A 26,404-nucleotide genomic window follows, 5' to 3' on the forward strand; every position below is an offset into this window, starting at 1 on the left:
GTCTAGACTCAGGAATTTGGCGGTTTTTGTTGGACGACATCCTTTTATATTTTGTAAACAAGTTTCGCATTTGATTGTATTTTTGTGCATTCTTTTTACAAATAATTGCACTAACAATGAGTTCGCGGTGCTTTTTATTGCACGTTTCTCATTAGCGTTGTTTACACATTCTCCCGAGGTAACTCCGCATTATTATTATTATTTATTATTTTAATAATTATTATTGAAGTTCCGAACACAAAAGCATTTTTCGCATAATAACGAGTTAAAAGTCCGTTATAACGAGAATCTCGCTGTAACGAATGATTGTTGAAGAATACAGGGAAATATTCGTTTATATAAGCGGGTTTTCGTAGGAATAGGTTTGTTGCGCAGCGTGAACCGAATTAGACTATTTCGCGCAGACAGAAACGAGTTACATAATCACGCTACGCGTTTGTGTTTTCCTATCGAGGCGCATCAGATCAGGGCGGCTATATAAAGTATATGACTTTGGCATCAGAGCTACTCTGTCGTCTGCATGCTCCGGTTGAAGGGAAAGAAAAGAAAACACAAGGGTGGAGAGAACATCGGCAATAACGCACGACGCATTTGACTCCTCCAGAAGCAGTCGGCCAATCACGCCCGACGTAAAGCGCTGTCGTGAGGCGTATATTGCGCTCTGTAGGAAAACAGTCGTGCTGCTTTTCTTGTTGGTGAGTGGACGGCGTGTCGCGCTGGGCGAATCACGTTGCGCGTGGCACAGGAAACCTGGCTTTATAGCGAGTTATTTGTGAATGGGGAATTGAGTGAATGGAAACTAGGACACGGCTATTAGTAGGCAACGGAGGAAATTCTCGAAAAACACGTTTTTCTTTCTTTTTAAGAATTATACACTAACTGGGGAAAACAACTGTAGTTCTATCTCTTTTGGCAATGGGTTGGCGATTGTTTTTTCCTTTGGCTAGAAAAATATCTGGAAGCGTGACGCGAAGTTGCCAAGAGTGAAATGGACATCTGTGTATATAAGCCGATTTTTTTTTTTTTTGTAAAATTTGTTCCTCGTTCTGTCGGCTTTTTCATTTGTTAGGTAAAAATAGCGACACCCACTTTACCAAATCATATAGCTATATGGTCCCCACATGGATAGCTTGAAAATACATGGCGTCATTGGACTATTCTAGATGGCGTCACTAATCAGTAGAGTAATTTTTGAAGCTAATTGGTCGAGTGTATTTTTGTAGCTATGTTCAAACTTCATAGAACAGATGCTAAAGCAAAAAAAACGTTGTTGGCTTTGACAGGGCTGGCTGCAACTAGGAGGGGGGGGGGGGGTTGGCGAGTTTCGTGCCCTGGCTGGGCGCTAGACCTGAGGGGGGGGGGCGCAAATTTCATTCTGAAACATCTTTAACATTACTAGGGGGTGTCAAAACATGCGCTTGCCCCAGGTGACCAAGCATCTAGTTGCGGCCCTGGGCTTTGATACCCAGTGGACTAACACATCAATTTTACAGCTTTCCGATGCAGAGATGGATTTCGGTTGGCTGAGGTCTTGGGTGCGAAAGAAAGTATTAGCATGCCCCCTCTCAAATTGGGGAAAAAAATATAAAGCTGAGGTTTTGCTGGGTTCTTCGGAAGTCAGGGTCCAGGGTTTGTGCATGCCGTTAAATCCCCACATGTTTAGATATTAGTAAACTGAGGATTTTTCCAACACCAAATGTTTTCAGCCAGCTGAGGGTTCGTTGCAGAATGGTTACAAAACATTCTTATTTGGGTAATTATCGAAAAGATTTTGATCGGCAATGTTCTGAAATTAATAATGCAAGCCTTCTGTTCATTTTAGGAGGAGAATAATGTCTCGTGCTGCCCTCCATAGCTCGCCCATGGAGAGAAACATTCACGATGGCTCCCCAAAGAGTGTTCTGGTAAGTAGAGGTCTTTAGTGAATTTTCTGGAAATCTACGTTGTTTTAGGAACTGTCTCGCCCTTAACGTTATTGCAGTTTATGTAGTTGATATTTCTTTTTCTGGGGGAGGGGGGGGGGGCTTACTAGATTACTGGTGCTGTGTGGCATTTTCTATCTCAGTCGATGATGCTGACAGCCTTTTTAGTTTCGGACTTGTTATTCCAATGTAAATTTATTAACGCAGCACCTTTCGACATATATGGGGTGCCTCAAAATCGGGGGCACCTCCTGAAGAAGGTGCACGCTTCCCTAGAAAATGTTAAGTAATTAATTTAATTCGTCAAATAGATTTGATTTGCGAACTTAATACTATCTCATTGATTTCGATTTAAGTTGGAAAATAAATATTTTCAGAAGTGCTGATTGTTTCTGTGTTGGTTGAGTGGTCACACTCATAGTGATGGACTCGAATTGTGAGAACCCAGGTTCAAACCCCACCGTCACCACAGTTGTGGTTGGCTGAAGTTGGTTTTCTGTGGTTCCCAACTTCGAGGTGCAAATGCAAGCTGATCTGATGCGGCCTGTCCTCCTCAAACCTAATTTTGTAAAAATTAACTAAGCGGCTGATCGTTACAGATCGTTTAAGTGTCCCGTGGTATAATTCCAGAGCATTTAAGCGGCCCTGGCACATTTTAAGATCCCTTAAAGTACCCGGGACACAGTTCCAGAACACTTAAGTGATCCGTGACACATTTAGAGATCCCTTGAGTGACATGTGACGTAGTTTTAGAGCACTTAAGTGGCCCCCAGTGCGGATCTACATCACTGAAGTTACCCGCAGCACATTCTCAGATTATTTAAGCGATCCTTGGCATATAATTACGGATCACTTGAGTGATGCGTGGCACAGTTCCAGAGTACTTAAGTGGCCCAGACACATTTCCAGATCACTTGAATCCACGAACATATAGAGATCACTAAAGTGGCTTTGTAGGGTACTTATGAATGGGGAGAATGTTACTTCAAGTGCCCACAAACGAAAGATTTTTCTCGTTTTTGGCGCACAGAGTAAGATGACATTAAAAATATTTCATTTTCATAAAGGGTGGTTGATGACGTAAGCACCATCCAAACCCCTACTCCCCCCCCCCCCCAGTCGAAAACCCTCTTCCCCCTCATCGATGCTGACGAAATACTTGAACAGGGTTCGTACAGTGCTTAAAAACTGCTTAAAAAGTCATTAATTTTCATTTCCTTTTTAAGGACCCTTAAAAACTCCTTAAAATCCTTTCAGCTGTTTCTAAAGAAAAGTCTATTTTGCCCCCAAAAATCGGATTGTGGTAACTGCAGCTAGTTATTCAAATTATCGGCCCCTCATAGGGCTTTTCATCGTGAAACCCTGATCATATACCTGATCGTACAGCTGAAGATGGTTTACTCAAGTCCAGTGGTTCTCAACAACTGACCGCGGTTTCCGTTTTCAAAAAAAGAAAAAAAAGTCGCCACTGCAAGCAGCAGAAATTACTATGGTCGATAGTCATTGCGTCAAATCCAGATGTTTCGTGGGGAAAAAAATTAATTTCATTAATAAGAGCTAGTCCGCCGAATTATGAGAGTTAATTTGTAAATTTCGCTAAATAACGAGTGTTAAATCGCTAAACATCGTGTTGAATATCCTGAAATTTGCTCTCATTTTGCAGCAATTTCTTTCTGAGTACAACTGAAAATCAAGAAGGAAAATTTAAAAACTTAATTTTAAAGAATTTGTGCACGTGTTGATCCGCTTTGAGTGAGAGATGAATAAAGAGTTGCTGCCAATATAAATAATTTTGTAAGAAAAATCTTTGTCAGCTGTGGATTTTTATTTTGAATAATTGGGGGAGGGCATGGCCCCCACATTCTGGAGCAGGGTCCCTAGGCTGGGATCTTTTGCGGGCCCCCCGACCAGACTTTCACAGGCCCCTTTTATGATGAATTTATAGCGTGGAAAAGCAAAAAAATTGTGAAAATCGTCCCGGGCCCCAGGGCTGGATCCTTGTCAGCCCACCCCTTGTGGGAGCATGGGGGAAGGGGAATGAATATCACTTTTTTAGAATTTTTATAATTTATGTGATGTTGTTACGAGTTATATTTTTGACCGAAACGTGAAAGTTTTAGAATACTTTGGTGACAACAGATAAGTATGTATGTGGATTGATTATTTTATGATTTCTTATGATGCTGGGTAACAAATCAAAAGTTGTAATTTCTGAACCACTTCTGCATCTATATGTTTGAGAAGAGGGAAAATTTGTTTGACAAGTTAAAAATAAATTTGCATATGTGCCCCGCCACCTTTTTTTGCTGTAAAACTTATAAGTTATGAAGTTTGCCATGACTCCTTAAAAACTGCTTGAAACTCCTTAAAAATACAAATACAACGCCACAACAGACAAATTGCCCAACAAGGTGGCTGACTTAAGAACATCATGGATCCCCGAGCCATTTTTTGGAGGCCCTACCTACTACTGCTACACCACACATGCACCCCTCCCCGCGAAACCCCCAACGAATCGGGAATGTGCGTGTACGTGTAGTGAAACCTGACGTGAAGTTTTTTTTTTGTTTCTCTGTAATGCTTGTTATATGTAGTGCTGCCATCTGCCACCAGTTTTTCTAACTATGAGTGAATGATTTATCGTTGTAGGACTGTTGCTCTCTGTGGCGAGACTTTTTAACGGGGAGATCGGCTCGCATTTGTGCCTTGAAGTTGGGAACCACAGAAAACCAACTTCAGCTGACCACTGCTTGAAACTCCTTAAAAAGTCCGTAAAAAGTCCTTAATTTTTATTTAGGAAATTTTGTATGAACCCTGTTGAATGATTCCTTATGGCAATAGAAGTTAAAAAATATTACATCCATATAATAATAAAATAACGTTTTTGTGTTTTAAACAAGGTGTCTGAGCTTCAACCCTGATTTGATTCGGAAATTTCCATCAGTTCTAGAATTATTTCTTCCACCAAAATTTTACATTGCTATCGATTCTGGGCTTTTTCCTTTCATTAATTCTGAATTCAAATCGATTCTCAAATTGATTTGAATGAGTTTTCAAATTCGAGTGAAAACAACGACCCTTCAATGCTTTTTTTCAGCAGACTAAAAATGTGGGCATCCCGTGGCGATAGATCCGGGGTGTCCCAACACTCTCCACTAAAACTTTGCCGAAGTTTTTAGTATGGGAGCAGCTTGTACTCAGCTGCGTGTTGTCATGCAGAAGAACCACTCCACGGGACAACTTGCCAGGTCGTTTAACCTTGATAGCTGCAATGCAAATGGTGCAGGGTATTGCGTGACAGCTCTGTTGAGCCATCTGTTGGACACAAAACTATAACTAAAATCCTGCATGCATTCAAATGTGATTATGGTTTTCATTCATATCTCCATTGCTGTCAAAAGTTTGTACAGTATTTAAGACTGTTTTCCCCGAGATTAATACCTTTCTTGGCTTCTCAGAAAATTGGCTGGTGCCTAATGTTTTTTATATATATACTAGGGGGGCTCTGCCCCCCTGCCGCCTTTGGCGGCCAACCCCCCCCCCCCACTTCTCTCCCGGACATATCTTGTTTAATTCGTCCCACTTCATCAGCGTGCTATGGAAAAGGGGAAAGGGACGTGTGAAAGCACCAGCCTACTGAAGAAGCGAATTTTAATGAAAATAATAATAAAGCAACAAAAAACAAATGAGATTCATCAAGTATCCCCAGAAAACTTCCCAATGGGGGTCCCCAGATTCAATTCGCTGAATTTCAGTGGGGCCCCACACTGGATATATCTTGGGCTACCGATGTGTTGCAAATTTTACAATGTTAAACCACAAAAATCAATGAGATACATTCAGGGGCACCGAATTACAACCTGCCAACATTTCCATGAAGCCCTGACCTGCAAGCTTGTCGGACACCCCCCTGTGAGAATTTTTCATTTTTATCAATTTTACAACGAATAAAATCCAGGGCCCCACATACAGTAGCGGGGACACAATACGCAGATTTTTAGTGGGGCCCCAGACTGGCTATATCTCGGGTTTCGGCTGTGGCAAATTCTACAACAGAAAAGAATGAGATTCATCCAGGGCCCCCAAAATCAAACCTGTAAATATGGGCCCCCCGACTTGGAAGCTTGTCGGTCATCCCCCGGTGCGAGTGCCATGAAAAATTTTCATTTGTATTCGTTTTACCAACGAATAAAATCCAGGGCCCCCAACAAATTACCCGGGACACCAATTCGTATACTTTTGGTGGGGCCCCAGACTGGCTTTATCTCGGGCGTCGGCTGTTGCAAATTCTACAACAGAAAAGAATGAGATTCATCCAGGGCCCCCAAAACGAAACTTGTAAACATAGGGCCCCCGACTTGGAAGCTTGTCGGTCATCCCCCGGAGCGAGTGCCATGAAAAATTTTCATTTGTATTCGTTTTACCAACGAATAAAATCCAGGGGCCCCAACAAATTACCCGGGACACCAATTCGCATACTTTTGGTGGGGCCCCAGACTGGCTTTATCTCGGGCTTCGGCTGTTGCAAATTCTACAACAGAAAAGAATGAGATTCATCCAGGGCCCCCAAAACGAAACTTGTAAACATAGGGCCCCCGACTTGGAAGCTTGTCGGTCATCCCCCGGAGCGAGTGCCATGAAAAATTTTCATTTGTATTCGTTTTACCAACGAATAAAATCCAGGGGCCCCAACAAATTACCCGGGACACCAATTCGCATACTTTTGGTGGGGCCCCAGACTGGCTTTATCTCGGGCTTCGGCTGTTGCAAATTCTACAACAGAAAAGAATGAGATTCATCCAGGGCCCCCAAAACGAAACCTGTAAACATAGGGCCCCCGACTTGGAAGCTTGTCGGTCATCCCCCGGAGCGAGTGCCATGAAAAATTTTCATTTGTATTCGTTTTACCAACGAATAAAATCCAGGGCCCCCAAAATGAAACCTGTAAACATAGGGCCCCCGACTTGGAAGCTTGTCGGTCATCCCCCGGAGCGAGTGCCATGAAAAAATTCCATTTGTATTCGTTTTACCAACGAATAAAATCCAGGGCCCCCAACCAATTACCCGGGACACCAATTCGCATACTTTTGGTGGGGCCCCAGACTGGCTTTATCTCGGGCTTCGGCTGTTGCGAATTCTACAACAGAAAACAATGAGATCCATCACGGGCCCCTGGAAATGAAAACTTTTTACTTATACGTGAAATCTTCCCCGGGTACCCCGACCCTGTGTTGGGAGCACTGCTGATGTGTGTGTATATTACACATATATATACCTCTCGGCATGGACCTCCCCCCCCCCCCCCCCCACAAAGGAAGGGCTGACTGGGGCCTCAACGATTCTTTTCACTTTTTGATTTTTCACACTATAAATTAATCACAGGGGGGCCCCTGAAAAGCTGGTTTGGGGGCTCGAAATCTAAATTCCAGCCTAAGGGCTCTGCTGTAGGATGTAGGAGCCTCTTGGTACATGCACATAACATGGTCCCGATGGGTCAAATGGGTCCCGATATGTGAATATCGACCCAATATCGATATATGATATATGATATCATATCGATATATGAATGTGAATATCGATATATCAATCGAACCCACTTCCGTAACAGAGTTTCCGTCACTCAAAAATTTCACCCACTTCCGTCACTCGGTTGCTTAGCAACAGGCCCTTTTCGAGTTTGTTTGTGATTTTATATTATAGAATAGATATATATGTTAAGCCCTGCTGCACATTGGGGCTTGACAAATCGAAAAAAAAAAGTTTAGGTGCTAGCAAAAATTTTCATAGGCACAAAGCAATTTTTTTCCCGACAGAATCGGTCCAAAATAGTGTATTTTTTGACTTGTTCATGACTGTAAGGGACCCCTGTACAACGCTAGCATAATTTTTGATAATTTTGTGCTGCCCTTTGACTTCAATTAAGTTATCATATGTAAAAAGTATTAGCCAGCTGGAGTTTTTCCAGCATGACAGTGCCCTCTGGGGTACGGGGCTTATATCGCTGGTGCGACAGAAAGCCTGGTCGTTCTTGGTTCGCTTAGTTTAGTGACAACAAACTGCAAACACTTCATCAACATGTATTATATAATGATTTTAAGTGGATGGTGTTTCACTGTCCATCCATGTGGAAATCCTCAGTCAATTGAATTGTTAATCGTTGTGTGATTGTCAATAACACTTGCACAGGGCTTGACAAATCCCAGGTTGCCTTGGCAACTCAGAAATTTACATTGGTGCCTAAAATCTCTGTGTGTGATTCATAGCTCAGGGCTAAAGAAATATGATTGTGGCTTTTAAAATATTTGGTTTGTCCAGCACTTTGCTTGTGCGTATGTCAGCTGATCATAAAATCTGTTACAAGTATCGTTCCTGAGTCACGAAAAATTCAGCACAAGAAACAGAGCAGTCCTGTTTAAAACAGAATATCCAACCTATGCTAGGGGCAAATTATGTTAAAAACATCCTTATTTTTTGTTATATATGAATAAATGATACACTTTACATCACACTGTCATTCCCATGGGTTTTTTTTTCACTGTCCGATTGAGACTACTTAACCGTACATATACATAGCTATATGTTCCTGTGGAGAAACTCAATTTTATTGTGCCCTTCTGTAATGCCAGCTTTCCCTTCAAGACTTATAAAATCGAGGCTTGGGAGGGGGGGGGGGTGGAAGCATCTAACATGCCTAGTTTCCGGGCCCCTGAAATCGTTCCCGCCTGAAAACGCTCGTGCGTCCCACCAGAGACGCGGTTACTACTACATAATCGTACGTGCAACTGGTGCACATTCGTCTGCGTAATTTCTAATGAATCGGTACATGCTGGCTGGAACGTGTTGCATGAGTGTATGTATATGCGTGGTCCCAATAGACTTTTGCCAGAAGTTGCTGGTGCTGCCATCTGTCTTCCATATTTCAAAGCAAAGACGAGAAATGCTTTAAATGCTCCACCGGAGGATGCGCCCAGAGTCCACTGAATAAACTATGTTGCAATGTGCGCATCCCATCGCTAACACGTATGGGGAGGGGGGGGGGCAAGTTGACGTCGTCACGCTCGCGCCATGTAATCTCACGCGGATCAATTTCGCCCCTTGCTTTAACCCTTCAAGCGGTTTTTAAAATTTTCCTGATCAGCATTTTATAACTCAATAACAGAAGAAAAGCGTGTTAAGAACCCGAGATATTTCAGGGCGACTGAAATAAAGCAGATCTAGTTTGACGAGATATCTCGGGATTGCCGATGTAAGGGCTGAAGCCGTACACGTGGATGGGTAATCCAAGCAAACTACTCAAGGACAACGCATGGCGTGCGCATGTAGACGCGCCTTAAATAATTTTTCGATTCGTCAGAAGAGGAGGCAGTAAAATATACAGTATACAGTCGGATCCGCTCATTTCTTCCGTCGGGAAAAACTACGAAAATATTCATTGTACACGAACGTCGTTGTATCCGTACAGGCTTGATAAGCGTAGATAAGCAATACGATATTCACGGGAAACGGGAAAACTTCATTATATGTGAAAATTCGTAATATCGCTTATAGTGAGCACAAGTCTGTATATTGACTATCCAGTGCGAGAGAGATCCCCCCACACCACCCCTTCATGAATCAGGGTTCACGACCTCCTTCCCGCGAAAGGTGCTGCTAAAAAAAAAAAAGGATCGATTTATACAACATGATAGGTAGCCTACACTATTTTGTGGCCGCGAGTACATAGGCGGAGATAGACCTGGAAGTCAAGGGGGGGGGGGCAAGGTCATTATTGCTGGGGGGGCGCACGATGATGATGATGTCAATTCATATATACACATATACATTAGATCTGCCCACTCCACTTTTGACGCTGGGGGGGGGGGGGCAATGCCCCCTCACGCCCCCCCCCCCATATCTCCGCCCATGCGCGAGTAATAACCATATCGCGTATTGTATACCCACGCTGAGTTGGCCTCTGGCTACGTCATGAAACGTCACGATGCCCACTGAGGCCCACATTTGGCGCTTGGGTAATGGGTTGAACGTGTATAGCGTAAACCAGTGGGGGGGGGGGGGGGGGGTGCACAACCTTTTCAGTCTGTAGGCCAGAAACTTGTATGTGTACGGTGGCCACATAACCTATATCGGGGCTGGACAATTCACAAAAACTCTAGGTGCCAGAAGAAATGTTTAGTCCCCAAAAAAATGTTTGCCCGGACAAAAAAAGGTTCAGAATAATGTTTTTTTTTACTTTTTTCAGGGGCATAGTGACCCTCTTTCACGTTGCCAGAAATATGCTGCTATGAATTCAAAACATTTTGTGCTGCTCTCTGCCGACAATGTCTACACAAAGAAAATTTTAAGGCGCCAATACCAGTTTTTTTAGTCGCCATGGCGACCTGGCGCTTGTCCAGCCCAGACCCATATTTTACGGGACATTCCCGTAATTTTGGGCGTTCCAACTTTTTAAAGAAAGTGTTCCGTTTTTTCTACTCATTTTCTCAACGAGGCTTTTGTGAATTTTTGAAATAAGGAATCAAGATTATTTTCATGACCCATTTATTATATTATGATAATTATGACTCTCATAATTAAGTATATTCTTATAATTAATTCATCTCACAACACATACAGTATTTGCCAAACATTATTGTGTACGTTTTTTTTGTTTTTTTTGGTGAATTACATTTTGACTCATTGCAACTTGCAGTAGCCCCTCTAATTCCCTCCATTGGCTATTTTTCAGCAATTTTTAGCGATAGTTGGCAAATTTACGTGCCTTTGACAAATTTTTTGGCTTAATTGGCAGCTTTAACTTGCTTTCGACTATTGTTGTTGGAGTAATCGGCATCTTTGCTTGACTTTTTCAGCGGTAATTGGTGATTTCCCATAGTTTTTATGAGCGGAATATGGTCAGCCTACCATATGTATTTTCTATTTTTTCCTCTTTAAATATTCTTTGTCCCTTTCAGTAGCTTAATACACTGCTGTAAGAAATTAAGAGAATTTGCAGACTTGGTCGATTATCTCTAGAACTACTGTACCGATTTTAATGAAATTTGATATGTACATACATTGATACAATACAAAACAAATAACCGTTCAATAATTGTAATACACACGTATGATCGTGCGTAACACTCGTTGGAGTCGGAAGGTATGAAACAGCGGTTGCAGAATAAATAACAAAAATGGGTTAATGGATGGGTTAATAGGGGGTATGGTCCCCTCTTAAAGATATACAGGTCTCGCAGCGTGATTTCATACTTGAAATAAGGCAGTTTATCATTTCCTGTGGCAATTGGTCCCACTCGTTCAGCAACGCTGTTTTCATTCCCTGGATGGTTCCCGGAGGGGGGGGGGGGGGGTTGCGAGTTGCAATTGCCCTTCCCAGAGCGTCCCAGACATGCTCTATAGGGTTAAGGTCTGGAGATCTGGCTGGCCAATCCATCCGGCGAATATCCTCACTCTCTAGAAAATCGTAGAGCAGAAGAGCTCTATGTGGCCTCGCGTTATCGTCCATTAAAATGAACTCAGGCCCAACTGCACCCCTGAAAAGGCGAACATAGGGCTCCAAGACCTCATCCCTATACCTCACACCAGTCACGGTGCCTCTTTCAAAGATATGGAGAGGTGTGCGGCCATCCAACATGATGCCTGCCCAGACCATTAAACCTCCTCCGCCATAATGGTCGATTTCGCGGACATAGGAGGATAGGTAGCGGGTCCCTGGTTCTCTCCAAACGAACGTACGGCGAGAATCGGTGCTTAGGCTGAACCGGGACTCATCAGTAAAGAGAACGGTCGCCCATTGATCCATACTCCGATCTCTATGCTCTCTGCACCATGATAAACGGATTCTCCTGTCCGTAGAAGTGAGCGGGACGCAAACAGCAGGTCTTCTTGCAAACAACCCTCTCTCATGAAGTCCTTTGGAAACAGTCACCCTTGATTCACGGGTTCCTGTGGCTGCATACAAGTCACGAGAGAGCTGTAGCACTCCTGTTCCGCCTCGCCATAATCGACAAATGGCGATCTTCTCTGGCCGTCGTGGCTCTTGGACGACCTTGCCCAGGCTTCCTCTCGATGGATCCGGTATCCTGGAACTGTTTCCATAAGTTACACACGACGCTGGACGTTAAATTGAACTCTCTACAAATCTGGACTTGAGATTGGCCTGCTTCTAGCCTCCCCACAATTCGCCACCTCATTCCATCATTTAAACGGTGGTTACTCATTTTTACTGTTACAATTTGAAATTAACCGATTGCTGCAAAATAACACCAAGAAATTCGTCGAGGTGTGCTAGCGAACGAAATGCGTCTTAACTTACGCGCGCTTATAAAGCCTGTTTCTCTACTGGCTCCGCCTACACACACGTGTACGCTTACGTATTTGACGTACAAGATTTGCATTTTTGTCTAGAAGCAGTGGTTTTACATTCAGTTCAGTTCTTTTCATGAAATTCGATAAAATATGCAAATTCTCTTAATTTATTTCACCAGTGTACATATCTTGTCTAGGTAACATCCTTCAGTTAATGAACTTGTACATATAATTCATGCTCGCTTCCACCTTATTGCAGTAGCATTCTTTTTCCTCATTTTCAATGTTTTTCTTATCCGAAAAATTCACCCTGGCATAAGGGATGTGCACCATAAAATAAAATACAGTCGAATCCCGTTTTAACGAATAACGTCATAGCGAAAATCTCGTTTTAACGGACACTTTTCTAATCCTCCCAGATAAGTTTACATAGGCACAATGCAAAAACCTGTAATTCCTAAATTGCGTTATAACGAAGAGATTTCTCACGGTCTCTTGGAGTTCGTTATAACGGGATTCGACTGTATAATCAGTAAATTTTTAATTAGTAGGAAAAATTCCAATTAATGTAATTTTTTAAAATTATTTTGTTTTCCCCAGATTTGTACAGATATTCGGCCGAATACCTAAGCATTATTCAGCCGAACCGGATATTCGTCCCATTTATCGTTTTTTCTTACTTTTTCTACCGGAACACCTCTTCCGGCCGCAGGTTGTACCGGCCTGGCGTAAACTGTGTATCTGGTTAAGCCATAAATCACAAGTCCCGCAATGTTCTAGACCGGGGGGTGCGCTGCACCACCTTTTCAGTTTTCGGGGTCATATACACAGTGTATGCGGTATTTCTGCCGCTCGCTGGCCAGAAACTTGTGTATGTAGGGCAGTGGTCTTCAACCTTTTTCTCAGTCGTGAGCACTGCCTGTACCCGTCGTCAAGGGATGAGCACCCTTACGTCAAGTTTAACATACGAATGCACGAAATCGGGATGATTTCAGTCCTTGAATGCAATTTTTATAAGGTGTTTTAATTGGAACGTTGAGCAAGTGCTCACGCGGACGAAATTGGACACTAGCATCGAGAGAACTCTGGGTAATGCAAGGAGCACCATGGTGCTCGCGATTTGTCTTTAATTGGCGAAATTACTCGCCGTTGACTTTGGCTGTAATTGACATCAACATTACTTGCCTTTTGACAATTTTTTGGCTGTAATTGGCAACGTAACTTGCTTTCGACCATATCTTTTGCAGTAATTGGCGTCTTTATTTGCCTTTGACAGTTGGCAGTACCGTAATTGACAATTTTTCAGCGGTAATTGGTGATATATCCCGTAAGGATTGTATGAACTGAATGTGGTACGCCTAGGTATTTATATCGTGTTTTGTGTATTGTTATTTTTCTACCGGAACAGTTTTCGCAGGCCGGGAGAGGGGTGTTCACTCCCCTGTTTTTCGTAGACTGCATTTCGTGGAATCGCAGTTTTCGGGAAACGGGGTCCTCCGCGGTGTGTGCAGCTGAAATCCAGGAATCACTAATTCTATCGAGTGCTATCGGAGGCAGGACCGTCTTAAGAGTAGTATGGGCCCCGAGCCAATTAATTTTTCTGAGGCCCTACCAAACAAATTCTCGAAAACTTCAACCAGATCTCCCTTTTGTGAGGCCCCTCTTCGCTTGAATCCCCCGGGCCCATGCCTTAATAAGACGGCACTGGTAACGTTCCGTTGAAACTGACCGTTTTTTCGAAAAAGAAAACATTTCAAAGAGGTATATACGAGTTGCGATCCATGTCTATACTTCGACGGCCCCTTCCCTCTTCTTTTCGTTTTACAATCGATTCGGGTGTTGCGCAATCGATTTCTACGGCGTTTGTTAGCGCGGTTAACGGGCCCTCGGTTCCCGGTTGCGTGTATAATCGCGCGCATGTGTGTGTGTGTCTGCCTGCTCGCGGATGTCGTTGGTACTTCGGTGAAGCCGACTTCACGGCGTGTCTTTTTTGTTGTTTTTTTTCCCCCTTTCCTCCCATCGTCGTGGGTTTCGCTGCAGAGCTCTCCCTTCCAGAGGGGAAAAACCGGTAATTATTCCCTGTTGTGGGTATTTCTTCACTAGGAAAGTTGGGGGAATATTTTGCATCTAATTCTTGTTCAGTGGGGTTATTTACTTATTCATTATGTTAGTTTATCAGAGGAATTTTGAATTGGAAACTCAAAACTCATTGTAGGTGTGTTATACCTGGTAACTTTATATTTCATGCATGCATACACTCGTGTGTTGGCAATCTGGGAAATATTTTCAAAGGATTCTGCACATTTTGTGGTATTAAAGACGCAAATATAAATACAGTGAAAAACCTCCCAACAATAGCTGCTAATGGGGACAGAGAAAATGTGGCCTTTATTAGGAGGTTTGCGAGTGTTAAGAGATTCAGTATTTTCTGAGGGGGAAAAAATTGAAATTTTTTGATGTAATGTAAAATTGTGATAATGCCACACTATAACCATTCAAAAGAAGCTGTTTTGTAGCGCCCAATATTTACCCTGCATTGAAAACGCTGGGAATTTAGCATGAAGATCTTGCTCTTCTGTTAGCAACTACTTGTAAAACCCCAGACTACAGACAGCACTTTAGAAATCACTGATGTCGCGGGGGCTGTAGAGCTATGTGGTCATATAAGGCACCAATAAGGGGAAAGCACCAAATCAGTTGTGGGGGGGGGGGGGTGTAACTGCAGAAAGAAGTGTGATCCAAACTATGAATCAGATGCAGCTCATCTAGCTGAGAGTTTCGAAGGTAATTTTCATGGGTGTGACTGATATGCCTAAATGATGTCTCAAACTGCTCTTGTGACAGGGAAGAATCCATATCTGTTTTCATGTTTGTGGGATTCAAGAAAGGAAAAACTTCTTCAGTGCAAATATAGTTATAACTATTTTTCTTATCATGTGTATCATTTTTCTTTTATTTTCATGTCTAAAAGTGACAGTTACTCGGAAATCATTGTTCAAAGGTTAACCTTAATGTTAACCCAATAGGACACGTTCTGTTTTAAGAAAATATGATCGTTGTTCAGAGGTTACCATTGTTCGGAGGCCGTTATGGGAGGCTTTACCGTATGAAATTCTACCAATATGCTCAAACAGATCTGTATATATATATATATTAAATAAAAAATATTATTTATTTATAATATTTTTTTTCATTCAGAAAGAATGAGTATGGAGGAAATGCTTGTGTACAGGGTGTTTCTTTTGAAGTGGTCACTCTGTGTAACCAGGGCTTGACAAATCCCAGGTGCCAGGTTGCCATGGCGACTGAAAAATTGGCATTGGTACCTAAAATTTTAAAAGTGGAATTACTAATGCAGAAACCTGAGGACTGCACTAGGTTTTTTGAAATTTCTTATGAGAGAAGTTCGCTTTGATATGAGTGTTTCAGATTACAATCACATTTATGGGACAAATTATGTTCACAAACCAAAGTATCCACTGTATATAAATATAAATTGTAATACTTTCGCCTCATCCTCCGATTCAGCTATTCTGCATGGTTAGAAAAACTGGTGGCAGATGGCAGCACTACACATAACAAGCATTACAGAGAAACAAAAAACTTCACGTCAGGTTTCACTACACGAACATTCCCGCATGTACCAGTTCGTTGGGGGTTCCGCGGCGGGGGTGTGGGCGGGGTGCATGTGTGGTGTAGCAGTAGTAGGTAGGGCCTCCAAAAAATGGCTTGGGGATTTCATGATGTTCTTAAGTCAGCCACCTCGTTGGGCAATTTGCCTGTTGTGGCGTTGTATTTGTATAAAAAAAATTAATAAAAGTGTTAAAAATTAATTTTCTCTTTCTTTATAGAAAAATGTGTCGTGGAAGTCTCTGAAGAGCCCAGCTCAAGCCAGACTGAAAAAGGTACTGCTCTCCACACCGTCACCTCTCGACCAGATCTGTGGTGGTCTCCGCGGAAGGGCTCAGCAGTTCGGACTGACTCCACCTTGTGACCACTTCCTGCAGAACCAGTCGTTCCCAAACCTGGGTGCCAAAGGTTGTGGGAATGATACCCCGAGCATGGGAGATGCATATAAACGACCGCTCACAAGATTCAATGGTAACGGAAGTCTATTGAAATATTTTATCTTGTTGTTTTTTTTGGTATTGACGCCATGACTTCACATATGTCAAGTGTCAGGTCGAATTAGAGGTACGCGCCTTTTTTGGTAATATTGACGCCATACTTTCGTCTGAGTGTGCATTGGTACATGCCAGGAGTGGAAAATCTGCTACAAATTTTGACAATTTTCCCTCGTTTGCTACATTCTGTTACGAAAATGCCAAAATTCTTCAATTCGGCACCATCTTGCACCAAAAACAAAATTTTCCCTTAAGAAATTTTGAAGTTATGTCACAATAAAAGCTGACTTTTCCATGTCATCATTTTTCCTCCCTGCAATTCTATTTCTTTGGGCTACAAATGGTATTTGGAATTAGCTTGTGGCCCCCTCCCCAGTACTTGCTACATAGGTCAAACTACCGCTTACAACTTTATCTGCTCTGCCCAGGTTGATAAGACATTCTTCTGGGATTCAGGCATTCTCGGGTTGATAAGACATTCTCAATACCAAACTATGTTCAGAGATTTAGTTTCAGACCTGTGCAGCAAATGACATGTGTTTTCTGAAGAATCTCTCCAAGTGGTGCTAATTAGCAGGCGAATAAGTCTTGACTGATTTGCAGGCTATTCCAAATTTTTTTTTTGGACAGACCTCCGTGTCAGAAGTCATGGGCAAACATAGAAAGGTCAATTTGAAACTTCTATCTCCAAACTATGTAGTTGTTATGTGATGTTTAGGCCCTATGGAGTTTTGATTTATCTTTTATTATGTTTTAGATCTATCTTTACACACAGTGAATAATAACATTCTTGTCTTTTGCTTTTTTTGCAGGAGATTCTCTAAACTCTTACTGCTTCAGCCAGAGTCCACAACGAGAACCTTTTGTGAAGACATTCGACAACTGCAAAGCTCTAAACAGCAGTTGGGCTTTCTGTAATTATGTTGGAGGAGGAAACCCGTCTCGGATCAACCAGGTCCGCAATCCAAACAAGGCAGTTTTCACGATAAATGCAAGAACCACAAAGGTAAGTTGCATGTATATGAAAACGGATTGATAATTTATTCATCTATGAAATGCATTAAAATAGTTTGTAGCTAAATTTATATTTTTGTCTTTGAAAACCTTTTGACTAGCTACGGAAATATAAAATTAAACTTACTGAGTGATTTCTTGCCTATATCCTTCATCAGCAGCAAAAATGATTTCCACACCAAATATCACAATACTTCAGTTCACACATATGATGTTAATGTGTAAAATAAAAATGCTAACATTCCAATGGAGTGTACAAAAAACGAGGTATGTCCATTAGATATCAAAGGTTGATATTCTGGTAGTTGTCTGTGTCATCACTCACATAAAATCTGATGGAATAGAAGGGGTTGTTGAACATGTATTTTATAAATAAATGTTGATCTTTTTCAACTTGCTCCATCTTTTGGACAAAATCTTTTTCTTTATTTTTGGAAAATTACTTTCTGATTCAACCTTGCTTAACAAAAGCTTTAGATAATACACTAACAAATGTAGATGTTGTCAACCCTTTGCAGTCCTATGTCAAGGAGCTCTAATTTCTCTGACTTCGCTGCCTCTTCTGCAGAGTCGCTAGCGATCACCCATTGCATTCTCGTGATGTTTCGCCTTCATCGACCTCTTATCCTTAAACTCTTTCTTTTACTTAGGTTCAGGACTAGGTCTGTTGAAGGGTTGATTTGACATCAGTTTTTTACTGCCAAATACTATGTTGATGTGAGCTTGACATTTTTGACTCAAGTTGTTTTTAATGATGAAAGATCTTGTAATAGTACACGGGTCTAACAGCAAACAAGCTATAAAGAGAAAGACTTGCTAGAATACTTTTGAGGAAACATTTGGACTGCAAAGGGTTTATGTATAATCCCTGTATTATAGGCAGGAAAACATGTTTTGATTTTTCTCCTTCCCTGCAGAACAGGGCTCCTCAACCAGAGGTCCTTAGAGCGATTTGAGGGGTCAGTGAGTTTGAATGAGAACACAGTTATTTCATTATTAATGCTTTGCCCTTTATTGCTGTTTACCAAATATTATTTTATAGAGGCCTGTGGCCTCTTTTAATTTTATTGCCACTGGGGGTTTGCTGAACATAAAAGGTTGAGATCCCTTGCTGCAGAAAATTACTTACTTTTTGTGGATTCATTTTTTTAAACATTTTCTAATGACTTTATTTCTCCCCACCAGATACTTGTTGCTAATAGAATGGCGTGTGTCCTTCTCGGCATAAATTCCAACATGATCGGACAGAAACGGCTCTGTGAATACTTCGTATCCAAAAAAGACCAGTATTGCTTGTCAGAAACTGAACTCAATGAGAATGGAGACCTAGTGTTCATATCTGGGAAAGTTGTAAGTAAGGTTATGATTTTTGTTGGTTTTTGTTCACCCATCCATCTGTGTGTTTACAGTTTTTAATCTCACACTTCATCTTATTTATCCTTTCAATGAATTATAAGAAATTATAAATGCTCATTACATAGGTGCCAATGCTTCTTGATTTACTCCCAAGCCTTCCGATTTTCTATCCTTATCAAAGTCTTCTGGTCGTAAACTGGATTCTTCAGATTTTTCGCATCTTTATAGAAAAATCTGTACAAATCCTCAAATTATGCTTTGCAGAAATTAAAAGTCCCTACAGTCCTTGAAATCTCAATGTCTATGTTTTCTATTTAAAAAAATACGGGAAATTGTCAATTTTAATCAAATATGATATCAGAACTGAGCACAGTTTCCAATTATTGCCAAAATATTTAAAAAAAAAAAAAAAAAAAAGCCAATGGCAGGAAACAAAGTGCTTTTGTAAATCACAGTGGATTAAAATGAATTCCACGGAGAAAAAAAACATGTTTAACTTGACAAACATTTATAGTCGTAATAATCAGTTGGTTTCAGCGTTGAATAAATATTTAGATATAGGCCTTGTTGAAAAAATGTGGGACAATTTTTATTTAAAAAAAGAATTGGAGGTCCAAAATTAATACTGGAATGTCGAGGAAAAATGGGTCACATGGTGACCTCCCCCAAAAAATCCGCAATATCTCTTTTTATTTATATGACATGTTTTCTTTGGCAGCGAAATGTTTTGTCACGTGACAAACTACAAATTTTTTGGGTCTGAAATTGACACCCATGTCATTATGTGGAAGATGATTATCGCTATAATCATATATTGTGATTTTTTTTTTCTTTTGTCAGATGGATATCATGGGATCCGAGAAACAAGTTGTACCTGTGTCTGTATGGGCTAGGCATATAGAAAATGAGGATGAACCCAGATGTTTAGTTGTCATGGAACAAGTTGATAGAACTGTAGGATTTGTTACATTCGACGACAAAGTAAGATACAGAATGATGTAATTTGTACTGCTGTAAATAATATAAGAGCTGTAAAACATTTTCGTATTGTGAGGCCCCAAAAGCAGAATGCTTTGCATTGTTCTGCAATGAGCCCTTGACTGACTGGTAATGTTCTGAGGTAAAAATCAAAAATTTCCATAATGGTTTTCTACACTTTTCTTAAAATTCTTCGAAATTGTTCTGCAGTAGCACTGATTATTCTGCAACCTGTGTTGCAGATTTCGGCATATTCTACTATGGGGTTGTAAGGAGACATGGTGGGAGCTTCTGCTTGTATTCTTTTGGTCTACCTGTACACTAGTTCAGTTCTCTGTTGTGCTTTTACAACTTTTTTTTTAAATGTCTTTTTACATGACTCTGTGGGCCCCATTACTATCAAAAGCCAGAGTCGAAACCATTGGCCTTTGACACAGAAAGTACTAGAAAATTATATGTTTGCAAGCAGTGGGCTGAAAACACTATAAATTTTCCTGGGCTACCGTTCAATGCTATCCGAACATATAATTTTGTAAAGCATTTTCACTCTTCCAGAATTTTAAGGGACTATTTTTTATAAAACAAAAAGTGTATCTTTTTTATCAGAGTGAGAAATAACTCCGTTAAAAGAGAAAAACTTAAATTTGAAGGAGTATTTTCACTCAGCAAAATATAGGAGTAAAGTTGAATTTTGATGCATATTGGGGCAAAGACAGCTACCATTAAGTCATCGTTTCAAATCGAGGATGGACAAAGTCAGACTGTTCATCTGCCGCTACAGGAGGGATTTTACCGCTATGCACTATAGATATCTGCTGCATATAAACTGTCTAGTTCTGTTCTTTGTATTAGACCGTAGCTTAACAGCCCAGAAGAATCGCTAAGTTGTTTGAATTATATGCGTTTGCTGGGGGAAGAGGGGGGGGGGGGGTGTTAAAGTCTTAATGTCAGTTAAAGTCTTTTAATTGTGCTCCATGGCAAAGATTGACAATTCCCAGGCACCGGGTCACCATGTGAACTGAATGATTGGCATTGGTGCCTGAAATTTCTAATTGGTGCCTAATTTCGGTTCTGATTTGTCAAGCCCTGTTCTACAGTTTATTTATGGTATACACTATGACTTCGAGGCACGAATGCAAGCCAGTCTCTTATTCGAAAAAGTCACTCCGCAGAATGCAGGCAGAACCGCAACACAATATTTAAATAACATAAAAATTTTAGCATTTGTCACCTTCACTTCAAAATATGGAAGCCTAGTGATAGCACCAGCAGAACACTAAACAAGCTCAACTCCGACAACATAAATACTTTAGGGCCACACATATACAAATGTAACATGTTCCGGCCTGTATTGATTTGTTAGAAATTTCTCAGAGGAATGTGTATGACGTGCGTGTATGGTTAAGTAGTAGTAACATGTACTCTGTTGGAGAGAGATTCCCAATTTTCCTCAGTTCATGGTGCCCTTTATGTATTGAATTTTTTTTTGCAGTATCGAAGTCAGAACACACATAGGCCTATCTAACAATTACTGTACGATTAGATTGTGCAAATAAAAAAAATATAATTCAAATTAACAAAGAGTTAATGCGCAATGTAGGGAAAAGTTAGCACATGTTTTAATTCTGTCGTAGTATCTTAGGCATGCAGTTTGAAAACCACTATGTTGTGAATGAATTTCGATGCGAATGGTTGAGGAATGAAATACTCAAGGTTATTTTTTTTCCCCTAACCAATAGGGTAAAATACTGAACTGTGATAATAACTTTGCTACTCTGCACGGACATAGTCTACCTCAAGATGTTGAAGGTCTCAACATTAGGAACCTGATTCCATCGCTCATATTACCCTCATCCTCCTGCGACCCTACTAAACTACCAAAAGTAAGACATTTGTTTTTGTGTGTGTGCATTTTAATTACTATTTTTTGTTGTTAAGTTTTATTATTTTCATCGTATTCCCCTACATTAGTCGGCATGCCATGAAAATTCAAGGGCACCAGCTTTTTGAATGTTGGATTCTGGTCCATTTCTAGCATGTACACGAAAAGCAAGATCTTGGATAAGAATCAACATAAATATATAATACTGATTTCAGTTTATATCAAGTTCTGACTTAATAAGAGGATAAGTATAAAGTAATTTATCAAGTTTGCTACAACAAAATTATATATTTTGTGTAGCAAACGTGTTTTGTCTGAGAATTCAATAACAATAATTTAGATTGAGCAGTTACTTATTGGTCTAACCTAATTATCTTCATCTTTATACAAGATGAACAGATATATTTTTTTGCACAGTTTTTTTAATGTTCAGTGATTGAAGAGATGTGCCATTGCTTTTGTATTTCATGTGGTAATGTTTTGCAGTGCAGCTCTTTAATTTCTTGCTCTTCTTATTCCAATTCTATGCATGCGATTGAGAAAAACAAAATTTATTCTGCTGTCTCTACGTACATGTGCTTCTATTTAACTCATTTAATCAATATGAACATGTTCTCAGTTGCCGATATTTTTAAAAAATCAAGATTTGTGGCAGCAAAAGCAAGCACAGTACTCCCACTCGTCCTACTTCTTCTACTTTTTGGTAAAATGTCCTACTTTTATCCTACTTTTCCACCAAATCCTATTAACAAAATTTGTGTAATTGGTTTAATTGAGGAGGGAATCATCATTATATTGCAGAATATTATAAATGTTGTAGATTACAGTTAATGATTTTGCCAAAGCAGAAATTGTATAATTTTCAAGGTTATTTGGGGGCTTATGTAGACCACTTGGTTTATTAATTTTTCATTTCCTTAGTTTGAATGTTCAACAAGTAGAGTAGTCATTAAAAACTTGTCGATGTAAAAAATAATTTTGTATTTACTTTTTTATGGCCTTGGACAGTGACTAACATTCATCATTCAAAATTATGGTGCAAATAGATGAAACAACAGTTTGCATTTCAAAGCAGTTGGATATATAGGCCTATTCTAGGTTTGGTGATTTTGATGCTACCCAATACCATTCAGTGGTCTTCTGTATTTTTAAGGCATGAAGAGGGATAAACAATATTTACAATGCTCATCAAAGAGCTAGAAATGGAAGTGCTTCATTTGTCAAAAATGATTACACTGGCATTGAACAGTAAAATGTGAACAAATCCCTTTTAAAAAATGATGAACAATGCAGTAAAACTATCTGATTCACCTTGCCTTATTTACAAATACAACGCCACAACAGGCAAATTGCCGAATGAGGTGGCTGACTTAAGAACATCATGGATCCCCGAGCCATTTTTTGGAGACCCTACCTACTACTGCTACACCACACATGCACCCCGCCCACACCCCCCTCCCCCCGCGGAACCCCCAACGAATCGGTACATGCGGGAATGTGCGTGTATGTGTAGTGAAACCTGACGTGAAGTTTTTTTGTTTCTCTGTAATGCTTGTTATGTGTAGTGCTGCCATCTGCCACCAGTTTTTCTAACTATGAGTGAAGTGTTATGATTGAATGATTTATCGTTGTAGGACTGTTGCTCTCTGTGGCGAGACTTTTTAACGGGGAGATCGGCTCACATTTGCTTCTTGAAGTTGGGAACCACAGAAAACCAACTTCAGCCGACCACCACTGGTTATAGTCCGTCACTATAACCACTCGACCACCACAGCGGCTCTATTTACATCGGATCTTGTAATCTACACATTTTGCACTGTGCTTTTGAAAGTGGTCTCTAAGGAGTGTCACTCTTAAAAAACGTACGTCTTCAAAATTTGCTGTGCATTGTCGAAGAGAGTTGACAAGCTCTGCACTTTGGAGGACTCCAAAAAAAGAAAGTAATATATATGAGGAGAGACAGAAAAGAGAATTAAATCTGTGGTTGCTAGTACACTGTTTTGGCCAAAAATTGGTTTTCTAACCAAGTCATTTGTCATTTTGCTTTGGCTTGAGTCAATCTTATAGGAAACTGAAATAGTACTATGAAAAAAAAAAAAATCAAAATTAAATTTTTTTTTTTTTAAATTATTTGAAATTTTTTTTTTGCAAAAACATTTTTAGGGATTTTTTTTCCATTATGCTATGATTATGTTGTCTAATGGGGTTACCCTCCCCTGTCCTACTTTCTAGTCCTGCATTTTCCTACTTTTTCTAATTTTTTGAGTGGGAGCCCTATGAAAGACTCCAAAAAAAGAATACAATTTGTACTGTGAGGAGACAGATGGAAAAGAATAATCTGTGATTGCTAGTGCATTGTTTTGGCCAAAATTGTAGCTAAGTTATTTCTATCACTTTGCTTTGGCTTGAGTCAATCTTACAGAATACTGAAATACAGTCGAATCTCGTTTTAACGAATACCGTTATAGTGAAAATCTCGTTTTAACAAACACTTTTCTAATCCCCCAGATACGTTTACATAGGAACATTGGCGTACGTGGGGGAGGGAGGGGGAACCCCCCCCCCCGTAATTTAAGGGGGGTCCCCCCACCCGAGTCAAGATTATAGTGTTATTTTGCAAAAAAAAAAGTAAATTCCTCCCCCTCAGAAGGAAAAGAAATCTAAACCCTCCTCAAGAAAAATCTGCGTACGCCTATGCATAGGAACAATGCAAAAAACCTGGGATTCCTTTATAACGAAATTTCATTATAACAAAGTGATTTCCCCGGTATCTTGGGGTTCATTATAACGGGATTCGACTGTAGTGCTATGAAAAAAAAAAATTAATTTTAAAATTTTGCAACAAAAAAGGATTTTTTTTGTCATGCTATGATTATGCTGGCTGGGGGGGGGGGGGGGGGGGGCTCTCCCCTCCTAATTTTTTGAGTGGGAACCCTGCAAACATAATGTTTAAATTACTGTATCTGAATGCAATGTATAAAACAGAAAGGATCCAAAAATGCAGTGAACAGATTGAGCTTCAAATCAGCCAATTCAATAGATTTTTTTGGATCCAGATATTTAATTACTTGGAATATGTGACTCGAACTTCCTGGAAAATATGTGTACAACATATCTGAGGACGAGGGTTCATTTCTCTGTTCATGAATGTTTTGACTTTACCAAGCACACCATCAGCTCTAACCATCTGACACAAACAGCTCTGGTGGGATAAGTTGTGTAGAAGGGTTTTTTTTGTACATAGGATGCTTGAAACACATATGCAGTGAAACCAAGATTATTCTGCATGATTAAAATGAACCTACATTAGTAAATTGAAATTTCTGGGTGATTGAATATACATCAGTTTAAAAAGGCCCAGTATCCTCTGATATTTATAATTATATAGTAGACGTGTCGTGTTAGAATTACTGATAATGTTATTTCTGGGTATTGCGATCACTTTCGTAAAGTATGGAACAGACCAATATCATTACGTGGGAGAACAATTTATTTATAGTTATCAAGACTTTAGTTTGCGTTATGAATTTTTGTTTCCGAAAGTTTTCTCTTTTTTTTCATATTTTTAAGCTAAGGTTGAACCAGACTAATTTTTTCTCAGTAAGTTATCATTATTAACCAGCAAGACTATTCAGGAGGTCAGAAGGTGTCCCCTCTCTTGTTGAAAAAAATTTCCATAATCAGTTTGTATCGTTCTAATCAGGACATATAATAATTGCTATGATCCCTGTACCAGAGTGAAGACATGTGTAAGGTGTAAAAAATAAAAATAAGCCCCCATTCATCTGACCACATTCACAGTTCCTCGGCTGAAAGACTTTAATAAGGATCTAAACCTCAAAGCAGAATGTTTTTCATTGTTCTGCAATGAGCCCTCGGCTGACTGAAAATGTTCTGCTGTAAAAATTTCCATAATAGTGTTTTTCTAGTTTCCTTAAAATTCTTCCAGATTGTTCTACAATAGCGCTGATTGTTCTACACCATACATCGCAGATATCAGCATATTCTGCTTTGGGGACCTAAAAAGCATACTGTACAGTACAAAAAAGTATCGTAATTTGAATACACATTAGACAGTTCCATTCTAACTCCTCACAATTAGAAAAAAAAAGAATTTTAGCTTAAAGGGGAAAAAACAATCCTGTTATACAACAACATGAAAAAAAGCACGATTTGACGTGTTGAAATTAATTATGGGGAATGGAGTTTTCCCATTATTGAGTGTTCCGTTCTACCAAGTGGGACACATGGTCATCATACTTACAACCAGGATTATTTTTGGATATAATTATCACTCAGTTTTAGTTATCGGAAACCTCTAGTCCCGAAGTGATCAAATTAAGCAGTGTGTACTGTATATGCATTGAACGGATATGGAGGCAATTTTCAATCACCATTTGCTTTGAAGCTGTGTCAAAGTTTTTTCATAAACATTATTTCGCAGTGTTGTTGCTGTTTTAAGTATGCAACTCCTCGAAAAGCATCATTGATGTTTGCAAAGTTACTGATTTGTCTGTTAAATTTCTCACTGGTTTCATAGATGAAATACCTTTTTATTTTTTTCAGGAAATTCGAAAACAGTGTGCTACGGGACGCACCAAAGATGGAACCAGTTTTCCTTTGAGCATACTCATAAAGTCCCAGCCAAATTTGAAGAATCAAGAAAGCAATATGGAAGCTTCGAGTAATGGTAATAAGCTTACATGTATATCTTCCAGTTAAAAAACTTTGATCATTTCAATTTGGGTTACCAGACATCCTCCTTTTTGATGTCATTTTATGTACCCTCCTACGTATTAAAGAATTCACTTTTTTGTCCTCCT

The 26,404-nt window shown here is 40.1% G+C and overlaps 1 protein-coding gene across 1 annotated transcript in view; it reads left to right on the top strand.

Annotated features, from left to right (window-relative positions):
• Window positions 1-26,404, top strand: part of Pask (PAS domain containing serine/threonine kinase) — a 52,933-nt gene continuing 26,529 nt past the window's right edge. The window contains exons 1-8 of the mRNA XM_089248483.1: window positions 1-178; window positions 1,823-1,904; window positions 16,079-16,328; window positions 17,164-17,357; window positions 18,551-18,715; window positions 19,562-19,702; window positions 21,439-21,582; window positions 26,148-26,271. Of these exons, the coding sequence (XP_089104609.1) occupies window positions 1,833-1,904; window positions 16,079-16,328; window positions 17,164-17,357; window positions 18,551-18,715; window positions 19,562-19,702; window positions 21,439-21,582; window positions 26,148-26,271 (1,090 nt within the window). The 5' untranslated portion in view covers window positions 1-178; window positions 1,823-1,832. The remainder of the gene's footprint in view (window positions 179-1,822; window positions 1,905-16,078; window positions 16,329-17,163; window positions 17,358-18,550; window positions 18,716-19,561; window positions 19,703-21,438; window positions 21,583-26,147; window positions 26,272-26,404) is intronic.

This window comes from Pholcus phalangioides, unplaced genomic scaffold (genome assembly GCF_987345545.1).
Source record: "Pholcus phalangioides strain wild (caught in Gottingen) unplaced genomic scaffold, Ppha-v1.0 ptg000020l_1, whole genome shotgun sequence".
Lineage (NCBI taxonomy): Eukaryota > Metazoa > Arthropoda > Arachnida > Araneae > Pholcidae > Pholcus > Pholcus phalangioides.